The sequence below is a fragment of the Littorina saxatilis genome, linkage group LG12 (assembly GCF_037325665.1).
Source record: "Littorina saxatilis isolate snail1 linkage group LG12, US_GU_Lsax_2.0, whole genome shotgun sequence".
NCBI classification, from domain to species: domain Eukaryota; kingdom Metazoa; phylum Mollusca; class Gastropoda; order Littorinimorpha; family Littorinidae; genus Littorina; species Littorina saxatilis.
The window spans coordinates 50,698,574-50,716,281 of record NC_090256.1 but is presented as its reverse complement, the minus strand read 5'-3'; the positions used below and the strand labels follow the sequence as shown (position 1 = coordinate 50,716,281).

General features: G+C 41.8%; 1 protein-coding gene across 2 annotated transcripts in view; it reads right to left on the bottom strand.

Moving 5' to 3' along the window:
* LOC138982170 (U5 small nuclear ribonucleoprotein 200 kDa helicase-like) overlaps window positions 1–17,708 on the bottom strand; it is a 62,320-nt gene that overhangs the window by 31,866 nt on the left and 12,746 nt on the right. For both annotated transcript variants that reach the window (XM_070355397.1, XM_070355398.1), the window contains exons 10-22: window positions 15,149–15,266; window positions 14,628–14,683; window positions 12,704–12,841; window positions 12,092–12,247; window positions 11,128–11,298; window positions 8,703–8,761; window positions 7,067–7,325; window positions 6,563–6,712; window positions 6,221–6,282; window positions 5,668–5,848; window positions 3,275–3,379; window positions 2,518–2,620; window positions 662–840 (exon numbers count right to left, since the gene is read on the bottom strand). In XM_070355397.1, the coding sequence (XP_070211498.1) occupies window positions 662–840; window positions 2,518–2,620; window positions 3,275–3,379; window positions 5,668–5,848; window positions 6,221–6,282; window positions 6,563–6,712; window positions 7,067–7,325; window positions 8,703–8,761; window positions 11,128–11,298; window positions 12,092–12,247; window positions 12,704–12,841; window positions 14,628–14,683; window positions 15,149–15,266 (1,737 nt within the window). The remainder of the gene's footprint in view (window positions 1–661; window positions 841–2,517; window positions 2,621–3,274; window positions 3,380–5,667; window positions 5,849–6,220; window positions 6,283–6,562; window positions 6,713–7,066; window positions 7,326–8,702; window positions 8,762–11,127; window positions 11,299–12,091; window positions 12,248–12,703; window positions 12,842–14,627; window positions 14,684–15,148; window positions 15,267–17,708) is intronic.

Genomic DNA, 17,708 nt, shown 5'->3' with positions numbered 1-17,708 from the left:
CATAACCTCTGTAAATTTACCCATCTTCTTCAGGATATATTAATGTCCTACAGGCATATATTATACATATTTTTGGCCTCTTAAGGACAGGAATGGGATTATATGATAAATAAATTTTTTACCCATTTTGACGCCTTCCTTTTCAAGACCTAATTTTCTCAGATTTTCTCAGATTTTTTTAGGTTTTAAAAAGGGGGTTCCATTGTATTACTTTTAGGTTTCAACATCCCTTTACTTGTCAGCACCGAGGCAGAGCTAGGTTAACAATAGGCAAAATGCTGGATGAGTTTTATTTATGATGTATGGTGAATGTTTCTGTTTGCTTCCAAATCCATTTGCTGTGGTCAAAATTAGAAGAAAAGAAAGAAGAGAATGGTAGGGGGGGGGGGGGGAGAGAGAGAGAGAGAGAGAGAGAGAGAGAGAGAGAGAGAGAGAGAGAGAGAGAGAGAGAGAGAGAGAGAGAGAGAGAGAGAGAGAGAGAGAGAGAGAGAGAGAGAGAGAGAGAGAGAGAGAGAGAGAGAGAGAGAGAGAGAGAGAAAGCAGGCGGGAGGAGGGAGGGAGGTCAGAAACAGATACCAAGGGGAAAGTGTTAAGATCATTGTAAAACAAAAGAAAACAAAACCCACAGCAGTGCAAACAACCAACACTATCCACCACTCACCTGCAGATGTCCAGTCTTGCGGTCATACTTGGCCAGGTTGTTGCGGTCCAGTGAGCAGGCGGCGGTGTGGACGAGGTCTTTGCGCCGCTGCTGTAACAGTGGGTCCTCCTTGGCCTGCTCGTGCGTGACGCCGTACAGTGTGGGGTTTCGCAGCATACGGATGTACAGGTATGTGTAACCTGTGGGAGATACAATACACTACATTACAAATCAAATTCAATACAGTCCAACCTGCCTTTGTGACCACAAGGACCACTCAGAAAGATCCCAGACGTGTTTTTCTCCTCTATAATTCACCTTTCCATGGTAACCACCGGTCTGTAACGACTGTCGGTCCCTTGGGTGGTCATTAATAATAATAATAATAATAATCATGCATAATATTTATAAAGCGCGTGTCTCAAGGGCTTTAACAGGGTATAGACAGGTTAAACTGTACTTCAATACTAATCTAATATAACACACCTGTTTTTACATTTAGTCAAGTTTTGACTAAATGTTTTAACATAGAGGGGGGAATCGAGACGAGGGTCGTGGTGTATGTGTGTGCGTGCGTGTGTGTGTGTGTGTGTGTGTGTGTGTGTGTGTGTGTGTGTGTGTGTGTGTGTGTGTAGAACGATTCAGAGTAAACTACTGGACCGATCTTTATGACATTTTTCATGAGAGTTCCTGGGTATGATATCCCCAGACGTTTTTTTCATTTTTTCGATAAATGTCTTTGATGACGTCATATCCAACATTTTGTAAAAGTTGAGGCGGCACTGTCACACCTTCATTTTTCAATCAAATTGATTGACATTTTGGCAAAGCAATCTTCGAAGAAGGCCGGACTTTGGTATTGTATTTCAGCTTGAAGGCTTAAAAATTAATTAATGACTTTGGTCATTAAAAATCTGAAAATTGTAATTAAAATTACTTTTTTATAAAACGATCCAAAATTACGTTTATCGTATTCTTCATCATTTTCTGATTCCAAAAACATATAAATATGTTATATTCGGATTAAAAACAAGCTCTGAAAATTAAAAATAGAAAAGTTATGATTAAAATTAAATTTCCGAAATTGATTTAAAAACAATTTCATCTTATTCCTTGTCCGTTCTTGATTCCAAAAACATATAGATATGATATGTTTGGATTAAAAACACGTTCAGAGAGTTAAAAAGAATAGAGATATAGAAAAGCGTGCTATCCTCCTCAGCGCAACCGCTACCGCGCTTTTCTGGATTGTTAATTTCACTGCCTTTGCCACGAGCGGTGGACAGACGATGCTACGAGTGTACGGTCTTGCGGAAAAAATGCAATGCGTTCAGTTTCATTATGTGAGTTCGACTGAGCTTGACTTGTTTGTTTGTTTGTTTGTTTGCTTAACGCCCAGCCGACCACGAAGGGCCATATCAGGGCGGTGCTGCTTTGACATATAACGTGCGCCACACACAAGACAGAAGTCGCAGCACAGTCTTCATGTCTCACCCAGTCACATTATTCTGACACCGGACCAACCAGTCCTAGCACTAACCCCATAATGCCAGACGCCAGGCGGAGCAGCCACTAGATTGCCAATTTTAAAGTCTTAGGTATGACCCGGCCGGGGTTCGAACCCACGACCTCCTGATCACGGGGCGGACGCCTTACCACTAGGCCAACCGTGCCGGTACTGAGCTTGACTAAATGTTGTATTTTCGCCTTACGCGACTTGTTTTCTATGTTCTGTGGGTTAGACACAGATATTTCTGATAATCTCATACTCCAGAATCTGTGCAAGTAGAGTAAGAACCTTGCCACTGTGAAGAATGTCTCGCAAATGTAGCATCAATGTCATTGCTATCATTCTTTTTTTAATATGTGCGACCTACCCAGCCAGTCGACGGCCTCCTTGACATTCTGCACGGTGCCCAACACGATCTCTGCGTTCAGGTTGTCGGCAAGCTTGTTGATGAATTGGCTCTCGATCGGCAGCTGTAACAACACAATGATCACACTCAATGCACATCAATTTTTTTATCCAATCTCGCAGAAAGCAGTTCTTCTTCTTCGTTCATGGGCTGAAACTCCAACGTTCACTCATGTTTTTGCATGACTGGGTTTTTACGTGTTTGACTGTTTTTACCCTGCCATTCAGGCAGCCATACGCCGCTTTCGGGGGAAGCATGCTGGGTATTTTCGTGTTTCTATAACCAACCCAACTCTGACATGGATTACAGGATTTTTTTCGTGCGCACTTGGTCTTGTGCTTGCGTGTACACACGAAGGGGGGTAAGGCACCAGCAGGTCTGCACATAAGTTGACCTGAGAGATCGGAAAAATCTCCATCCATAACCCACCAAGCGGCAACGGCCGGGATTTGACCTCCAGACCTTCCTATTTGGTGACCGATGTCTTATCCACTAGGCCACTGTGTTTGTCTTCAGAAAGCAGTTCAATGTTAAAGCTTTTTTTAAATGTTATTGCTACCTGTTGTTATCATCTCATATCTTCTCACTGACTTTAACCAGTCCAACTGTCATCTTTATTCTCTCAGTCAGTGAGTGAGTCAGTCATTTTGAGACAGTTATCATCATCATCAGTTGCACAAATAATATGTGTCAATCTAAATAAGTACGTGTGACTCACCTGTTGGTTCATCAAGGACAGGTAATACTGCAGCTCTCCGTGGTTGGTGATCATGATTCCCTCCCCTTTGGTGTCATACTGTGGTCTCCCAGCTCGACCCAGCATCTAAAACACCGCACACGATGCAAGTTAAAAACCACTAAATCAATCTGAAATGCAACTACTTCAATCAAACAGATCATGTGATTACAACCACCACAGCGAAATTACAGCCAGGGAAAATCGAAAATTTTAAAAGTAAATTTTCATTTGATTAATATACTTACCCGAATCACATAAAGCATTGACGTAGTCTGAGATGCTAAGGTCTGAAAAGGCTACCCGTCTTAAACAATTTAAAGGGAAGCAACCCAACCACAAAAAAGGGTTAAGGTAGCCATGGTAATGACCACAGACCGGGGGAGTTACCTCCCATTGGTGTGTGCTGCGACTTTTTTCTCTTTCCTTGTGCAAACTACATATCGGTTTATCTAGCTAGATAAATGGTTGTGCATAAGCACGAGCTTAGTTTTGTGATTATATCTGCGATTTTTGTGTGTATGCCATGTATGCAGATTGTGTAGGTATATAAGTATTCATGTGTGAGTGTATGTGTATGTGTGTGTGTTTGTATGTATGTGTGTGTGCCTGTCTGTATGCGTGTCTGTGTGTGTGTGTGTGTGCGTGTGTGTGTGTGAATGTGTCTCTGTGTGTCTGTGTGTATCTGTGCATGTGTGTGGTGATAGCATGTGTGTGTGTATGCGCACGCGTATGTGCGTGCGCACGCGTGTGTTTGCTTGTGACTGCATGGATTTAAACGATGAATTTGCTTTTGTACTCCTGTTCTTTTTGTGTCTTAATGCTTGTATTTTGGTTTTGTACATGTGTATAGTAATGTCATTGTAAAGCGCTTGGAGCTTCTAGGTAAGCGCTCTATAAGTTTCCATTATTATTATTATTATTATTATTATTACGTCACTACCGCTCCTTAACACGTGGTCAAGATCATATGGCTTTAAAGAAAACTAGAAAACCATAAGCGGGGTCGGCGGGAGGGCATAAACTATGTGATTCGGGTAAGTATACTTTTAAAATTTTCGATTAAATTACATATTTTTACTCCGTATCACATAAAGCAGATAGCTTCAACAAGGCAGTGGGAACCTAAAATATACTCTGAAGAGGACTTGACCCGCTTCTGCTTGCCGCAAGACGGGCGTAGGAAGGGGAATGTCCTGTCGAGTCCCGACGATGTTTCTCAAAATTGATGAAACATCGTCTGCCTTCAAAAAAGCTGTTCGTGGAACATCATAGCATCCTCCTGAACTGAGGACTGCTAAAGTCGATGCCCGAGAACTAGAATAGTGCACTCTAGCCGGTGCAACGAAATTCCTGTCAAGCTAATGACCAAAAAGGAAAGAGCTTACCAACTAACAAAGCAGAAGGCAAGTAAGAAGGTAATAAAAGGTTTACCTCACCATTACATCAGCCTTGCCACATTTTATCGCTGTCAGCCATGCTGACCAACAAAAATGGCGGCCAAACAATAAGTTACTGAAAAATTCACAAGTCCAAAAACGGACGAAAAGTCAGCAACTACAACAACATTCCTGTCAAAATAATGACCAAAAAGAAAAGAGCTCACCAACTAACGAAGCAGAAGGCAAGAAAGACGGGTAAGTGGCCGGTGGGTATCATAACAAACACCAAACAGCACAGCCACGAGAGAGCCAAAAATCAACAACCTTCTCCTCAGAGCTGAAAAAGTCGTATGATCTTGACCACGTGTTGAGGAGCTGTAGTGACGTAATACACACCAATGGGAGGTAACTCCCCCGGTCTGTGGTCATTACCATGGCTACCTTAACCCTTTTTTGTGGTTGGGTTGCTTCCCTTTCAGACCTCAGCATCTCAGACTACGTCAATGCTTTATGTGATTCGGAGTAAGAATATGTAATTTAATTGTTTTTCAATGACCACTCAAAAGCCCCACTAAACAGTTCCCCAACCCATGCTGTATTTATAAATCTACCTGCAAAATGTCTTAAGTATATAGCAGGGCTTTTTGTTTCTAGTCCAGATGTGCAACCTTCATCCTCCACTTTACAGGTGACACAGTTCAGTTGGTAGCGCGCTGGATTTACGACCAGTTCTTGGCTATCAGTGTGGGTTTGATCACAGGTCTTGAACAGGATGTATTCCAAAAGTCAACTTTAAGTACTCTTCCAGGTGTTCAAACACTCCTGTGTCTATGCATGCACACGATGAAGATCCAAAGCTCACAGTCAAAGTATCAGGGTTTGGAAAACACAAATGCAAGATAGACAAAAGACAGAGTTGTCACTAAATTGTGACTGTCACTGCATGCTATCCCCAGGGTCAAAAGCCCAGATTCCCTTGAAGAAATTTCCCACCTGCATAACGTCAAGCGCACTGAGCTCTACCCAGCGCCCTTTCTCAGGGCTGTAGATCTGGGTGCCGCGGATGATGACGGTGTGGGCGGGCAGGTTGACGCCCCAGGCCAGGGTAGAGGTGGACACTAACACCTGGACGTGACGGTCACTGAACAGGTCCTCCACCAGGGTACGGTCCACCCTGAAATAATCCGAGTATAGCACAATTAGAAATGATCCGAGTATAGCACAATTAATCATCTGCAGATGGAGGTAGAGCACAAGTAGCAAAACTCACCTGCAGTGCTGTAAAAGCAAACCAAACTGAGAACCAAAACATACCAGCTGCAACATGTTACAAATATTATTCTTGAATCAGTAACATTCAACCCAGGCAATGGTTTAGGACTCAAAGAGCTTATTTTCACCTATTACACAAGAAATTCAAGTCTGTATGTTTATATTCTAAAGTGAAATGTTTTTAAGTGTCATAAATTTGACCATCCTATTTCAGGGGTAAATCTACTGATAACAACAATCGAAGGCCAACGACAGAGGAGATTGAATTACTCACTTGGTCATTCCTGCATGATGGATGGCAAAGCCGTAAGGCAGCAAGTCCTTCAGCTCATGGTTCTAAAACAAACAGCCAGCCATAAACATAGAGAACAACCATGACCTACATTCAAACAATGCATCACAACTTAGAGGAAAATTGACAATCTTTTAAAGCTGAGGAATCTCACCGAGTTCAGATTCTTTGAAAAAAAAGTACTCTAGTACACCCTTAGCACTTTGTGTTCTCCTCTCTCAGTTCCTTTTGATTGAGCATTATGTAACCTTTATAGGCTGCACAATTCTATGACATAAAGCCTCATACCTTTATCAGCTACATGAAAACGTCACTTGACCTCACCTTGACCTGCTCAGCCTCCCGACGCAGCACCTCGGTGGAGGCCGACCCCTCTTTGAGGAAGAGACCCAGCGTGTCTTTCTCCAGACACATGTCACGGATAGCACGTGCCGTCTTGCCTGTCTCCTTGCGCGAGTGGACAAACACCAGAACCTAGCGAAATAAAGAAAAGATGATTCACACAACAAGCACATTTTCTCTTTATGTACAGCGCAATCACTCCCCTCAGTTTTCTTGCTTGCACAGAACACGCACCATGTAGAAAGACATTATAGAGAGGTTTGTGCAAAAGAATCCTTACATGCTCACAATTTCTGTAGTTTACATGAACAACAGTGGACACTCGTACATGCACATAATTTACTAAAGCTCATGCTTAACTTCAAAATCTTCCCATCTGCTAAGAACACGATCAAACAATAACGAAAAACCACACACAAAAATACCCCACAGGTCAAACTCAAATTAAAGCTGTTGTAAGGGAGACGACTCAACAGGACCGCTCACCTGGTTCTTGCCGGCGTGCTCAATGACCTTTTCGTACACAATGTCATTCATCAACTGGAATCGCTTGACAGCCTTTTTCTCCGTGATGCCGATGAACTGCTGCTCCAGGGGCACAGGGCGGAAACTGTTGTCGAAGAAGAAGAGCCCCTCCTTGGGGTCGACGCGCAGGAAGGTCGCGACGTCCTCGTAGTTTGGCAGCGTGGCACTCAGCCCTACAAGGCGCACGTCCTCCTGTGTCGTCTCAATGTTGCGGATGGTTCTGAAGTCGTAGAACAAAATCTTTCTTTCTTTATTTGATGTTTAACGTCGTTTTCAACCGGCAGAACAAAATGCACATGAAACCCAAACATAGCACTTGATCACATAAACAAGTTCTTTTCTGAAGAATTAACAACAGTTCAGACTTTAATTGTATTGTCTGAATGTAAAACATACAGAAATTTGTGTGTTTGTCACATTACTCAGATATTTGCCTCATCTTCGTGGTAGATTAAACAACTCTTCAAAGCAAAGATTACAGCTGATAAACAAAATGTCAGCCAAACTGTAGTCCGCTTGTAAAAAAAAAGGGCCAATGAATAACACATGTACGCACTCACACATGCACAAACATATGCACACACACACATACAGAGTCAGTTTTTTGAAGTGTTCTTTCTTTCTTTCTTTATTTGGTGTTTAACGTCGTTTTCAACCACGAAGGTTATATCGCGACGGGGAAAGGGGGGAGATGGATAGAGCCACTTGTCAATTGTTTCTTGTTCACAAAAGCACTAATCAAAAATTTGCTCCAGGGGCTTGCAACGTAGTACAATGTATTACCTTACTGGGAGAATGCAAGTTTCCAGTACAAAGGACTTAACATTTCTTACATACTGCTTGACTAAAATCTTTACAAAAATTGACTATATTCTATACAAGAAACACTTAACAAGGGTAAAAAGAGAAACAGAATCCGTTAGTCGCCTCTTACGACATGCTGGGGAGCATCGGGTAAATTCTTCCCCCTAACCCTGGACTGGGTGGCCGAGTGGTAACGCACTTGCGCTCGGAAGCGAGAGGTTGCGAGTTCGACCCTGGGTCAGGGCGTTAGCAATTTTCTCCCCCCTTTCCTAACCTAGGTGGTGGGTTCAAGTGCTAGTCTTTCGGATGAGACGAAAAACCGAGGTCCCTTCGTGTACACTACATAGGGGTGTGCACGTTAAAGATCCCACGATTGACAAAAGGGTCTTTCCTGGCAAAATTGTATAGGCATAGATAAAACATGTCCACCAAAATACCCGTGTGACTTGGAATAATAGGCCGTGAAAAGTAGGATATGCGCCGAAATGGCTGCGATCTGCTGGTGGCCTATTATGATACCATTAACTTTATTTGTACAGTGGAACCCCCACTTAAAGATCCCCCCCCTGATGTAAGACTTCACCCTTTGTAAGACCCTATTTTCTCATATTTTCTGTTCTTGAGGTCCATAAATTGACCTCAATTGTACAACTCCCTCGTTTTAAGACCTGGTTTTTGGAGGTCCTAAACTGGGGGTTCCACTGCACAGAAGACATGTTGAGCTCTATAGCCCAACAGATAGCACATATAGTTTCCAGCTGACTGGGCGTGTGAAATAACGTAGTAACCTCACCTGGCTACCAGAGCTTCCAGCACGGGGCCTCTGTCGTCATGGAGAAGGTGGATCTCATCCTGCACACACAATACAGACCTCTTACACAAACATCACAGACAGACAGGTAACCATAGAACATCTCACTTCATTATCAGAAATGCTCCAACCTCTTACACAAACATCACAGACAGACAGGTAACCATAGAACATCTCACTTCATTATCAGAAATGCTCCAACCTCTTACACAAACATCACAGACAGACAGGTAACCATAGAACATCTCACTTCATTATCAGAAATGCTCCAACCTCTTACAAAAGCAGACCTGCCTACCCCTGAAATGTACCATGTGTAGTTTTGGGTGTGAAAATAAGGCAAATGTGTAGTTTGGCAGGTGAATGTGTAGTATTTCAATTCGATCAACCCAAACTGCAAAACAGAACAGTTACTTATACCGTACTAAAACAAACACTCAACACTCCAAACAAAACTATTACAATGTGAACAATACTCCTCATACAAATGCAAACAAAGCATTAAGTTTATTTGTTAAGAAAACATTTAATAACTAGTTTGGAACATTTGTTAAACAAGAAGAGCAAAGCCCATACGACTCACATGCTTGACCTTGACTAAACCTACCAATGACATCATACACTAAGAACTGCTTTACACATTTTTCCTACCAAAATACATGTGACCTTGACCCAAGGTCAAGGTCATCCAAGGTCATGCAACACAAAGCTGTTAATTCAAGACATAGGAAGTACAATGGTGCTTATTGGCTCTTTCTACCATGAGATATGGTCACTTTTAGTGGTTCACTACCTTATTTTGGTCACATTTCATAAGGGTCAAAGTGACCTTGACCTTGATCATATGTGACCAAATGTGTCTCATGATGAAAGCATAACATGTGCCCCACATAATTTTTAAGTTTGACCAAAATCGTAGTTTACTACGCTCAATGTGTAGTGTAGGCAGGTCTGCAAAAGCATTACGCACAAACAGTTAACCCATGGTCCCCTGTGTCATGGAAAGTAAGTACATTAATTTCAAACTTGAAAAAATCGTAGCAACCTAACTATTCAAAATTATAAATGCTCAAACTCTGCAGGAAGCCAGTAGAAATGGAAACAGCTATGCGTCATAGGTAACATTGTGTACAGCAGGTGTTTAAGGGATCTGCATATGGAAGCTCGAGCAGGCGGTATTTGCCTCTTTGGGTGGGAAAGGGTTAATACGTCTGACATCATTATCAGTAATGCTCCACTCTCAACAACTATGTAACCTGAATTGATCTTAAATGACAGATGTAATTTGGGAGAACAAAGAAAACACAGCCTGCAAAGAATACTCAAAAACAATTTACTAACACAGCTGCACACAAACAAACAAACAAGTCGCGTAAGGCGAAAATACAATATTTAGTCAAGTAGCTGTCGAACTCACAGAATGAAACTGAACGCAATGCAACGCAGCAAGACCGTATACTCGTAGTCCACCGCTCACGGCATAGGCAGTGAAATTGACAAGAAGAGCGGCGTAGTAGTTGCGCTAAGAAGGATAGCACGCTTTTCTGTACCTCTCTTTGTTTTAACTTTGTGAGCGTGTTTTTAATCCAAACATATCATATCTATATGTTTTTGGAATCAGGAAGCGACAAGGAATAAGATGAAAGTGTTTTTAAATTGATTTCGACAATTTAATTTTGATAATAATTTTTATATATTTAATTTTCAGAGCTTGTTTTTAATCCGAATATAACATATTTATATGTTTTTTGAATCAGCAAATGATGGAGAATAAGATAAACGTAAATTTGGATCGTTTTATAAATTTTTATTTTTTTTTTACAATTTTCAGATTTTTAATGACCAAAGTCATTAATTAATTTTTAAGCCACCAAGCTGAAATGCAATACCGAAGTCCGGGCTTCGTCGAAGATTACTTGACCAAAATTTCAACCAATTTGGTTGAAAAATTAGGGCGTGACAGTGCCGCCTCAACTTTCACGAAAAGCCGGATATGACGTCATCAAAGACATTTATCAAAAAAATGAAAAAAACGTTCGGGGATTTCATACCCAGGAACTCTCATGTCAAATTTCATAAAGATCGGTCCAGTAGTTTAGTCTGAATCGCTCTACACACACACACACACACACACACGCACAGACAGACAGACACACATACACCACGACCCTCGTTTCGATTCCCCCTCGATGTTAAAATATTTAGTCAAAACTTGACTAAATATAAAAAGACACAAAAGTGAAAGCCTTAAAACATATTCCATCTCATCCATGAAAGCTAGCTGACTTCAATGTGGTTTACAACAATGACACAGAGAGAACGCAGGACTCGACTGATAAAACTGAATAATGGATGACAACACACCGACACACAGAAGAATACAAAGGTATAGCAAAGCAGCACTCACAAAGATCATGAGCCTGACGAACTGTGTGTAGGTCCTCTCTCCCCCCTTACGCGTGATGATGTCCCACTTCTCAGGTGTGCAGACGATGATCTGCGTCTCGTTCACCTGTTCACGCGTCAGCTGGTGGTCACCTGTCAACTCAGCCACCTTGATGCCGTACGAGTTAAGGCGCTGTTCAACAAATAACAACAGTCACACACTGAATATTGCACTCCAGGTTTTGTTTAATTCAGGACATTTGTTAACATGCGTATATTGCTACAACTACTGTGGGTGGTACATACAACACAAGCACCCAACCTGAACGAAGCCAAACTGGACCCTGCCCTTGTCTTATGTTCCTCACAGCTGTTCCTTGCTTGAGTTTTAGCTGGGGAAGCAGCGGGTTAAAAATAGCCAGGGCAGAGGGAATCATTTGGCTACCAACAGCTGCAGCCAGCACACTGATAACCTCGCTTGCTTGTTATACCCAAATACTTCTATGCTATACCAGGAGATGGGATTTATCAGTGGCTGGCACTAAGTGAGCCTGCAGCTGCTGTGTTATCTCTGCTGTGGGGGAAGGTTGGGTGCTAAAAATAGCTCAGACTGCCTGCAGCTAAAGAGGCAAAATGAAGCCCTGGGAATAGCTGTGTCCTCCTTTCTTCATTTCCCTTTGAAAACATTACAAAAACAGAAGCCTTCAAAATGTGATGCCAACTCTTTTTCTGTAAAGACTTCAGACCCGTGTGCAGAGCTGAGACACATCCACAATACAAGCAAGTGATGTTTGCTGCTGTGGTACTGAGAATGACAGGCCAGCAAAAAAAACCATGCATTCTGTTCTCATGACACTGACGCACACTTGCACAACTGCAAATATACTGAAAGCTGAAACCTGAACGCTGAAAGCAAATCTGCTATAAATAAATGACAAACATATCCCACCATAAACTCATCCATACAGAGACTGACACACACTCACCAGACTGAAGTTGCCGACCATCTCCTGTACCAGAGATCTCATAGGAGCGACGTAGATGATCTTAAAGTCGTCTGTATTGATGGTGCCATCACTGTTGACATGTTTGCCAATCTCGTGCAGGATACACAGTAGGGCCACGTTGGTTTTACCAGCTCCCTGTTACAAACACATCACCATTATTATAACAAACGCTAAATCACTGAGCTAAAATGTTATGTCACAGCAACCTGCCTAACCACATGTACTACAGCCATGACGTATAGAATGTAGTCTAGCCCTAACAACTTTTAGAAACTCGTGAGTTCAAAGCAGTAAACTCTTTCTCTTTTTTAAGTTAACTTTGTCTCATTCCTCTTCCCAGGGCCACTTTTCCCCTCAAACACACAAACCGAGAGAAATGTTATTTTTGTCTGATCATAACAGCAAAACATCTACTCAAGACCTTCAAAAAGTCCCAAAGAAATTTTCTGAATAGAAAGTTTTTTGGGGGGAAACTGGTCTTGAAAAAGATGGGATCTTAAAACAGAGGAGGTCCAAAACTAAAATGTTGACTGTGTTTTGAAAACAAGAGTAACAGTCAATGTCAAATATAAACAGTTCATTCCAACTTACAGTAGGAGCACACAGCAGAAGGTTTTGGTCACTCTCCATGGCAGCCTTGAACAGTCGACTCTGGATCCGGTTGAGACTCTTGAAGCTGTCAAAGGCCGGCTGTGCGTACTTGGGAAGTCTGTCTATGGGTACGAGTGACTGTAAGCATAAAACAGGAGTAAGATTTTTTGAGATTGTAATGGAAGAAATCAAATGTCCATATCGATATATCTGCACAATATGTATGTACAGCAGACTTCCACTAACTCGCGGTCCACTAAATCGCGAATTCGGCTATATCGCGGAGACCTCTTGGACCCCGAAAAAAACAGGACCGACCTTTTAAAAAAAAAATTTTTTTTTTAATATTTGTTTTTTAACAAAATTAGTCACGTAAAAGCCAAAAAATAGTACTAATCATAAAAAATGTTTCTATCATAACCACGCTATCTCTCTCTGGGTCCGATGGCCTTTCATCATGCAGTAAATTGTCATTTCATCTTATCAGTCTCTCTCTCTTTATCTCCCTCAGTCTCTCCAAATAGTGTTCTACGTGTGTGTGTGTTTTCAGGTTGTGTACATTACGGGTTGATCGAGACCTGCGAACAAAAGAAAAACAAACCTTTCACGCGCACGTGCCCCACTCAGTCAAGAACTTTCATGCCACGATTGGTATCGTCAAATTGGCCACGTGCCTATAGAGGTTAAGTGTCTGACCAGTCAGTATGGCCAGTCAGGCGTGCAGTTGAACACTCGAGTCCAGCTAATTGCGATCTCTGCTAGACGGTCCGGGTGGCCACAGGCGCCAATCAAGTGCTTAAACTGCGCTTCAGTCTTCTGCAATCTAGTCAGGCATGCAATTTAACACTCGAGTCCCGCTAATCGCGATCTCAGCTAGACGCCCCGGATTTTCTACAGGCGCCATGAAGTGCTTCAGCTTCTTGCGTTATAGCAGGTGGCAGAAAAAGCAAACAATCAAAGAAGAAATCTACATGCTTTCTGCCAAAGACAAAACGCGTGTCAACTCAGACTCACACAAAGCAAAACAAAACAAAAAAAGCTTATCCATGTAACTGACACATCTAAAAACGTAAACCAATGATTTTGATCCACCAATCATTCTGATCTAACAAATAGTATGTTTCCCCTCTCCGTTGTCTGATTAACTAGTAAGTTTGTGACGACGTATGAGTCGGAGAAAAAAGAAAAGAAATCGTCATCTGCTGATAACAGAAAACGTGTCATCGCAGTTAATCTTTTGAGAACTTAGTTGCCAACAGAAGCGTCACACTTGCGAGAAACGCAGTAACACATACACATGAACATTGTAGCACAACCACATGCCAGGCGCGCATGCGCACGTGCACACACACACGCACGCACATACACACACACACACACGTGCACTCACACGGCAAACGCACACATGCCAACATGACGCTCACAGGCTTTTTGTGACCAACAAGGGAAATAACTGCGTTTTTTTCTGACTCAGAAGAGAACGCGGTTTCTTCCCTTTAATTGGACCCCAAACGGCATCGCGAATCGGATATATCGCGATCAAAAATCTTTGGACCCCAAAGACCGCGAGTTAGTGGAAGTCTGCTGTATTTGCAAATGAACAGACAGCAGAGACTTCTTCTTCCGCGTTCGATAGTGGTAGTCTCTATAAAATATCACATTCTGACTCCCGATTTGTAAATGCAAAAACTTTAAAAATTAATATAAAATCTATAAAGCTCTGCAAACATTATATTTTCAGTCCTTATTCATAATTTAACACTGCTCAAGATCGCGGAGCTCTTCTAGACAGCAGAAATAGTTTATTGGTGAGAAACAGCCCTTTAGCAGCTTTCCAACTGTGCACAAAATGCGTGGCTTATTCTCACAAGGAGACAGTCTTTTTTAAATTTCTTTTTTAGGAATATGTAAGAGAGTGACTAACCTCATGGTCGTCAAAAGGTTTGGGTTTCAGCGCAGGAACATGAACCTCCTCATACCCTGAAAAACACAACTTGATGTGAATAAAATATGACATGTCTTTAACTGCAAAGATCGCATTCAATTTATTGTTCGCAACATCCAATAAACATTTACGCAGTGTTTGCAAAATTCAATAAACATTTATGCAGAATCACTCACACACACACACACACACACACACACACACACACACACACACACACACACACACACACACAAACACACACACAAACACACACAGATTCAATTTCTGAAGTGTATGACCAGTTACAACAGGAATCTTGAACACAGACAAGATAGCTAACTGCAAGCTGGCCAGTGTTGATGTATCTCTCGTTATTGTCCCAGCACAACATGCGTCGTCAGAGCCAGGGGTAAGCAGAGAGACAACACAACATATAATCTACAGTGGTACCTATGATAAAAGGACACCCTACACTCCCACTCAATCACGTCAACTAGTCACGATGAATGCTTCCTTACCTTTGCGCTGTTTACGGAAAGAACCGTCGGGCAGCTGGCAACGCTTGTTGGCCATGAAGTGTGACCCCTGGCTGAAGGTCAAATCATCAAGGTCAAGCATCTGTACTGGTCCCACCTCCTGTGAACAGTTGTTGAGAAACACAGTTTTGCTTACAGCAAGTAGACAAGACTGAAACAGTCACTCCAAATTATACTGACATTTTTGGACAGCAAAATGCTACCATGAAATATACAGTTAACTAAAATATCAGCAATGATTATTATGAAGATTGATATACAGGAAGTCCATTTTGATGAGAAGTACCATTCACATGTAGCATCTGGAACTATTACCAGTCCAAAAAACAACAACACTGTTTTTGCTAGGATCAAGAAGCACTCCAAACAGCTAGCTTGCTCTCTTGGCTCACTGGCAGCTAGCTGTTCTCTAGGCTGTATACACAGACATAGACCTGTTGGTGTTTTAGCTTCAAATCAGTGTGTGTGATGTTTCTAATCTATTCTTCTCACAGACCCCCCCCCCAACTCCTTATTAAGGCATCAATCAATTCATTACTTAAAGCCTCACTCCACCTCAAACGAGGTTTACAGAACGATGGAATCTTTCATGAAATAAGCAAATCTGACCTTATGGAACAGCAGCACACTTGCACTAGCATTTAACATAATTAAATGACACAGTTTGTTTGAATGGCTACACACCACACACCGGTTCTCGAGGTTTATTCAACCCCTGAGCGATGGTGGACCCGTGTGACTCACTTTTCCTATTTCTTTCGAATACATCACCTCAATTTAACTAATAGGAGTTACCTTACTTACGAGTGCTAGACTGAGAAGCGTCCTATGTTACCAGTACTAGACTGTAAACAAGGTCGCTAACTCTAGATTTCCGTCGGTATACCATTTAGGGGAGTAGTCTCCCTTTGTCGGTAGTACCTCTCTGCGCATGTGCCAATGCCCATAATCCCCAGTTTCAATTTCTTGCTACGGGGAGCTAGACGTGTATTTAGACCTTTCCCGTCTAAGAAGACTTCCTTCACAGGAACTACAACATTCACCTTCAATCACGGTTTGGGCTTTCCTTTTTAAGGGCGATTACTACGCCCGTATACATTCAATGATTCATCACGTTGAACAACGTAACGAACCGTGAAAATGAAAGTGAAACGGCTTAAAAATGTAACAAAGTTACTTGGTCATAAGTAGAAGGTACTTCAATCATCAATGATACCTTGTTGACACACAGAGCCTAACAGGCTCCGTTACTTGTCTTTTTTTAACTAGTGAACATGCAATTGAACGACAACTATTCTTTACTCAGTCGTTACGAATGTCGAACAGATATTTACAGCGGTTGGACCGGTTTCATTGGCGCAATAGAACTCCGCGAACGATAACTTACCTTGCCGCTTTCAATGGAAAGCAACGGCAGGTCACCCTACACATCAATGTAGGAATACGAACAAGACCTTCAACTTCGAAATTACCCGGAAGTTTTTTGCGTTTTAACAGCTTTTTATCGACTACAGCGAGGTTTACCATGCGCGTTATCCCGACCGGAAGCGCATTTCTGATCCGAATTTTTAGGCGTACAAAGTACCGAGCGCCCGCGAAGGTTACATACGGCGTATGAATACTTCTGTCATTACAAACTGCGATGACTCTTGCGGGCAGCGTAGATACGGAACGCAGTACGCTTGAACGCTGATTGAACTGAAGGCACAGAGCGCCCGCGAATGTTACATATGGCGTATGAATACTTCGGTCATTACAAACTGCGATGACTTTTGCGGGCAGCGTAGATACGGACCGCAGTACGCTTGAACGCTGATAGAACTGAAAGCGGGTTGTATCGAAGAATAACAACAACAAACCTCGCCCGCTTGGAAAGAAAACCAAACACTGAGATTGAGATATGCGCCTCCGGGAATATTACGGAGGGAACTTCCTTTACTCTCAGAGAAAGGCAAGTAATTCTCTCTCCTATGTTTCTGGGAAACGATGTTTTCTGCGGTTGGCAGATTATGGTTTTGGTATTTTTATCAGATGATCATGGTGGACTCACAGAGACCACGTGGTGGTACTTCTTCAAATTGGATAAAGAATACTTTCCTTGCCAACTTAACTTGATTAACTTGTAAACTTGTATGCGTGCATACATACACATTATATATATATAAATATATAATAAAAATTAAAAAAAATAATAAAAAAAAAAAAATTAAAAAAAAATTAATTTTTTAAATTGACAAGGAAGAATTAAAGTGTATGCAAACACAGATGGGACATCTTTATTGGGATATAATCCTTTTTTCTTGGCAAAGGGTATCAAAGAAGTCAGTTGATGTTACAAATTCCATTTTCATGGAGTGTTTAAATCAGCTATCTGAGTGGTAAAAGATTTAACTTATGGATAAACTCAAGTGTTTACACTTTGAGATTTACACTCAGCTAAAATCTGTTGATACCACAGTGCCAGGAGACAGCTCTTCAAATTCAATTAGAACAGGCACACATATATACTTATGTTCTGTTCCAGTGCACAATTGATGTACAT